This window comes from Chondrus crispus, genomic scaffold (assembly GCF_000350225.1).
Source record: "Chondrus crispus Stackhouse genomic scaffold, scaffold_466, whole genome shotgun sequence".
Taxonomy (NCBI): domain Eukaryota; phylum Rhodophyta; class Florideophyceae; order Gigartinales; family Gigartinaceae; genus Chondrus; species Chondrus crispus.
In genome coordinates, this window is record NW_005179374.1 from 47,713 (window position 1) to 53,964 (window position 6,252).

Sequence of the window (6,252 nt, forward strand, 5' to 3'; positions counted from 1 at the left end):
GGGAATCGCGGGAGGGTGCGGAAGGCGAGGACGGGGCGGGGGTTGGGGTGCGGGCGGGAAAGCGGAAAGCTGTAGATCCGTGGAGACTTGACTGTTGAGGGGGGATGCGTTGCCATATAAGACGGGGGATCAACACGGAGGTGGGGCGGTACAGCTGTGGGTGTACAGTATGTATTTTTGGTTGAATACGTGCTGGTGCCGTTGCGGACGTATGGCGTCGGGGCGCGAGGTGGCGCCACGTAGGTTGCGAGAATCAGGAAACTTGGACGCGTGCGAGTCTCTGCCCCGCGCGTTTTGCAAGCTGTCTCGGGTTGCCGCATTGGTGACCGACCGCCATAAGCGCCCCGTTAAGCGGCATTCGTCTCGACTATGCTGCTCAACTTTCTTACACGTGTACGGTACAGCCGCACTACAGGCAAAAAATTACAACTTGCAAAAACCCCTCCTGCCACACTACCTCATACACCGCCTGCCTTTGGTCCCATTGCCTAGCCTCGCCTCCTGCCAGTGTCAGGTCCCCCATTTACATCATCTCTCCCAATCTCCGCGCATGCAACATAGAGCTCCGAACCTTCGGAGCCCTATGGCCCTATGGCCCCACCCTCACCACGTTCCGCACGACGCCCCTCCTCTCCCTGTCCACGCTCTTCCTCGCCTAAAGTCTCCCACACTCATACTCCGCCTTCCCAAACCGCCCCACGTCCTCGCAATGCCTCTCCAAGCGGCCCGGTCCAGCGGCGCCCCGCGCGCTTCCCCGTGCGGTCACGTGCCCCTGCCTGCGCCGCGCCCCCTCGGCCCCGTGCGGAAGCACGCGCGCCCTTCACTGCCCGCTCCCATCGCCCCCGACGTGCACCTCTCCGGCTGCCCGCAGTTGGCCCGGACATACACGTCGCTGCCAACGCCCACGTCCAGGACAGAGCGCGCCGACTGCGGCCCGCGCGCGAAGCCGCCCGTTTTAACCCCGAGGCCGCCGCCATTTGCAGACAGCCTCATCACGCACGCGTCTGCAGGTCGTCTGACCCCGCAGTACTGACGCCGATTGCCACCACCGACGAACATAGTCTTCAGCACGCTCACCCGATGTATAGCGCTCGTGCACCGCCCTGGGAATCTCACGATTACGCGTTGCAAATCCCATGTTTCGGATCGTAGGCGAACCTCGGCACGGATGATCAAGTGCACAGTCATCGAACCTTTCAGAGCGTCGGTGAGGGCTTTGGCCATCCAATGAATTTTCCTCGAGCTTGTAACATGTTGGAAGCGGGGGTGAGGGGGAGGGAAGGGCGGGGAGGGCGGAGTTTCGTGGAGAGAGGTGACGGCTTGCTCCTATGAAGGGGATCAAGAGGCTATTTATAAACTCGCCTCTTGTCGCAAAATCACCCCTAGAGCGCAACCAGCGCTACTGTACTATCGTGTCTCTTCCATTCTCCGCGCCAACAAACTCTGATTACTACACGTAGCTAGAAACAATACCGTACGTAGTACGTACTACGTACTACGTACCCCCTCCCTCTCCCAACCTTCTAGGCCCTCCCGCTCCTTCCAGCACGAAGTCCCTCCATCTCCCTATCCACTTTCTTCCCCAGCCGGGTATACAACCTCCGATACTCATACTCCGCCTTCTCAAACAGCCGAACATACTCGCAATGCCTCTCTGCCAACTGCCCAATCCACCTCTGCACGGCGAGCTTCCCCGCCCGATCGCAATGCCCCACCAGCCACCTCTCCATCTCCCGCACCGATCCGCCTAGCCCCTTAGCCACGAGCACCGCCATGCCCCTGCCCATCTCGTGCCTACGCATCTCGTTAACGAGGCCGCGGAACATCGCATCGCGCTCCTCCTCCAAGTAGCGCGTGCCCAGCCCCGCGTGGATCTGCCCCACCTCCTCGTCGAGGAAGCCGTGCAGCCGCACCGCCAGCCGGTCCACCCGCTCGCGCAGCGGCTTCACGCTCTTCTGCTCGCCCCCCTCCCCCTCGCCGAGCAGCACCCGCTTCATCGCCTGCACCTTGTCGCTCAGCCCCAGGATCTTCGTCTTCTCACGCATCCGCTCCGCCTTCCTCAGCACACCGCTTGTGCCCTCCCACGAGTCCACGTGCCCGGCTTGGTAGATGGTTGACTCTGACACGAAGAAGTACACCCGCAGGAAGTTTTCGAACACAGAGTACCACTCGTACAGCGCCCGGATATCCGACCGGCATAGGTCGTACCGCCGTGCCTCGATCGACGACAGCATTGTGTACAGGTCCCGTAGCTCGCTCAGGAATGCCTCTCGGATCAGCGGGATACCGCTCGCCCCCGTCCGTGCCTTCACGTCGCTAGAGATCAGCACGGGCGTCTGCACCACGCGATTCTCCACATGCTCCTGCCTGCGCCGCACCTCCTCGACGCCGTGCGGAAGCATGGGGCCTTCGCCTGCGGCTCTCATCGTCCCCTTCATGCGCGACTTGTAGTGCGACGTGCACTTCTGCGGTTGCCTGTGGTTCATGCCGACGAACACGTCGTTTTCAAAGTACACGTCCAGCACGGAGCGCACGGATTTCGGCCCGGTCGCCACCTCGAAGCTTGAACGCGGCGATTTCAAAGACGACGCCAGCTTGAATATTCGCTCGCCGAGGCTCGGGATCGTGCGCGCGAGCGGCTCATCATCGTGTACACCCGGCTCTGGCTCTATCGAAAATCGCAGCTGCTCCGCTTCTAGGCTTCGTGATTTCGCGGGTAACCCGCCTTTTTTGCGATTGGTTGCGAGCGACATTTTGTCAGCCAGGCGACTTTCGATAGCAATGGGCATTACTCAAGGACAACTGCGAACGTATACTGTAGGTGTATATATATCGCCTTCAAAGCAATACGGCTAGTTTTGTTCGGCCTCCGCAGCAGAGTATGTGATAGCCTTATCACACACGCGTGCAGAGGGTGGGAATTAAGAAGATTACCTCGACGCAAATCTAGCTTGCCCAAGAACATCCAAAATCCATTGCGAGAGCAGTCATTGACCGGCATACCCCGGGTGCTTACAACGTAGTAACTTCTTCTCCTACCAAGAATAATTTGTCTCCAGGGATTTATCGTTTGAAAAAATAAATGCAACCCCTAATGTAAAATGCAACTGGAATGAGTCATTTTAGGTTTTCTGTTCACAATCGTGGCCAAGATTACGCGTGCTTTCTACCACGCCCCTTCCACTCTCAGTCAATTGTCGGAATTCGCCACGAAATGCGAAAGTTTCTATTGCTGACTCTACAAAAAAAGCTTTTACTGTACCTCTCTTTTACAAGAACATGTAGCCTGGTTAGTGCTTTTTATAGTATTCTGTGCATGTTTCCAGACTTTGCTCAAAAGAAAAGTTCAGAACTTTACAGACTGGTTTCTAAGCTCGAGCATTCTTTTGTGATTACGGTACTTATTCTGTTTCTCTTTTGTCTAAGTCTGATTTCATGTCGGAAGGAAGAGCCCTTGCTTCACGGCAAGCAAGACGTTTCCTTCTTGCTTGACAGTCTGAATTGTCCTTTCTCATACAAACCCATATGCTTTGGAGGCGGGAGACTCATATCCTTTGTGAGTAGAGAGGGGCCATTGCTTTCAGATACCAGCTCTGATGGTCGGCATAAGTGCTATGCTGAGCAGGAGGAAGGCTTGCCGTGTTTCACTCTACATACAATGGATCCTCCTGCACGCGATCCAGCCTCCATCGGAGACAGAGGGGTTACTGTATATGGCAAGCAGTAGATACAGCACCTCTCGGAATAAACTGTGGTCGTGATGCAAAGCAACGCAGGCAAACTGCTGTACTGCTTTCTTTTCGCACGGCAGCCACCATGTGCTGTACGAGTTTAGCAGAAGAAAATCAAAAACGCTCGTTTAGAACTCCAACATCTTTCATCTCAAAAGAAGTAGCACTTTCGGAAAGAGTAATCGTAAACACCCCTTTCCATCTCGATGAGTCTTGCGTTCACGTAGAAGCTGTGTTCTATTTTGGTGTCTTTCTCTTTTATTCCGCGACCAATCTTTGGTGCCCTTCTATTCCTTTGAACCATCGCTTCCAAGATCTACATTTGAGGTCGAGGGACTATCTACCGGGTCTACAGGGTTCATCCCACTTCTTCTCCTGACAAGCGCGATGAGATTACAGCCAGTGTGCAAAACCGATGGGGTGTTAAGCGCGTTCTCTCCGGAATGACATGGTCCCACTTGCCCCCCACCGAAAAAGCCAGCGACAGGCACGCCAGGCGCGAACGAAGTAAGAATCTTCGTTTCCATCAAGGGCTCGCGGAACAACGCCCGTCCACGTCTAGAGTCCACAAATACCATTGCGCCAAATGGCGGGTTGCTATATCCAACTAAGCTATTAGCCAGCTCGATGCGCTTATATTTTTGCATCGTCGCATCAAGCTTTCGCCGTGCGGCCTCCATTTCCTTGATGAAAAACCGTACACGCTGCCCGGGGCGTATCTTAGTCGTAACAGTAATGCCGCCTACCACCATGTCCGTCCCAACTACATGTCGAATAAGGTAATCGTCGTCGCCGTCGTCCCCAGCTCCTCCAATCGTGTCTACCGCAATGCCCACAAGCATCTCCTCCTGCATGAGTCTCTTCTCCTCTGGCGTCGCGTACGAAATGACACTCTTCAAATGCCCGACGGCCGAAAGAGAAGTAGACGGGCGTCCCACGAGCTCCATCTCCGCCAAGACGTTGCCCTCAACGACCTTGCGGACCTCAAACACCGGCCCGATGGGCCGGCAGCCCGGCGACACCAAGCAATCCAGCTGGACATCGCCCGTCAATGAAATTCCCACGAGCCCCGAATCCCTCATGGATTTGCTCTCCGCTGAAAGCACATCGCGGGGCAAAGTGCAGTACAAGTGCCCTTGGGCATTACCCGCAGCCGTACTAGCCAAGGACCCAACAACCGACGAGCCCGGATAGGCATATTCCAAGCCCGACAAGAAGCGATCCAACTCGCCCTTCTCGGCAAAACTGGTGCCTGAAAAGATCATAAAGGCGGGGGGGTGGGTGGTATTAGCGCCCTGGGGGTTGCCAACGAGGCGCTGCCACTCGTCCTGCGATGTGTCCGAGCTGGGGATGTCGTCGGGCATGACGTGAAAGGTCTTGACGTGAATACCGGGGAGTCTGGCGAGGGTGACGCTGACGCCGGGGGCGCCCTCCACCTCGGCGACGTCGCCCGTGGCGGTGTGGCCGATGACGCCGGCGGCCGTGCAGCCGACGACGGCGGCGAGGCGCGGCACGAGCGCGCGCAGCTTGGGCACGACGAAGTCCATGGTGTCGCGGCCGGAAGGGCCGACGTTGGACACGCAGTAGAAGGCGGACACGAAGACGATGGCGAGGGAGGGCGGGCCGCCGGGCGACAGGTTGGCCAGGGCGCGCGAGGCGGCCTCCGTGAGCGCATCGCTGAGGCGCGAGCCGGACGAAGCGCCCGTGGAGAAGGAGATGGCCGAGGGCGAGCTGGTCAGCGCCGGCGGCACGGGGTCGGATGGCGACGGGGAAGAGGTGCAGACGGTGCGGCGGCGGTGGCGGTGGAATGAGAGACGGCGGGCGCGGGGGCGCGTGATGTGGGGGAGGGTGCGGAGCAAATGGGGGTGCGGGGAGAGGGGCAGGGCCGGCGTGAGAAAGGCGGGGGCGGCCATGGCTGGGGGAAGGATGGCGGGGACGGAGAGGTGGTGTCGGGTTGAGGGGAAGGTGGTGAAGTGGATAAGGGAGTGGATGCATGGAGGCCGATCTCCGAGAGGGATCAAAACACAACAGGACCCAAGTGGTGATATGGAACAGGTGTCGGTCGTGGACGCGTGTTAATTATGGACGCGTGTCAGTCGTGGACACTTGGACGCGTGTCCACGTGTTCGACGTGTGCGGCTACTGTACACATGAGGCGTGTAAATGACGAAATGGGAAGGCAAGCAAATGTGACCACAAACTCGGTCGTCTACGGCAATCTCGATTTTCACCTCCATCCCCTCCGTCCATCTTTGCTCTTGGGCATTGCTACCGTCGCCACCCCTTCGCCCTCGAAACCCTTATCAATGCCTCAAGCAACCGGCCACGCCCCTCCCCCTCCCCCCCACCGTTAGATGCCCAATTCCCCGTGACGCCGTCCCTTGTGCGATGAACGCAGCGTTCCTGCCCTCCCCGCCGCTCCCCGCGCGAGCGACGCCGCTCTCCCGCTGCCGGCACGCGCCGCGGTGCCCGCTGCACCGGGCGGCCGCCGCGACACTCTCCATCCCGCGCAACCGCGGGG

General features: G+C 58.4%; 1 protein-coding gene across 1 annotated transcript; it reads right to left on the reverse strand.

Moving 5' to 3' along the window:
• Nucleotides 1-4,018: 4,018 nt before the first annotated feature.
• On the reverse strand, nt 4,019-5,278 carry CHC_T00000220001 (hypothetical protein). The gene has a single exon (XM_005719223.1). It carries the CDS (start codon nt 5,276-5,278, stop codon nt 4,019-4,021), a length of 1,260 nt encoding a protein of 419 aa, XP_005719280.1.
• Nucleotides 5,279-6,252: the final 974 nt, after the last annotated feature.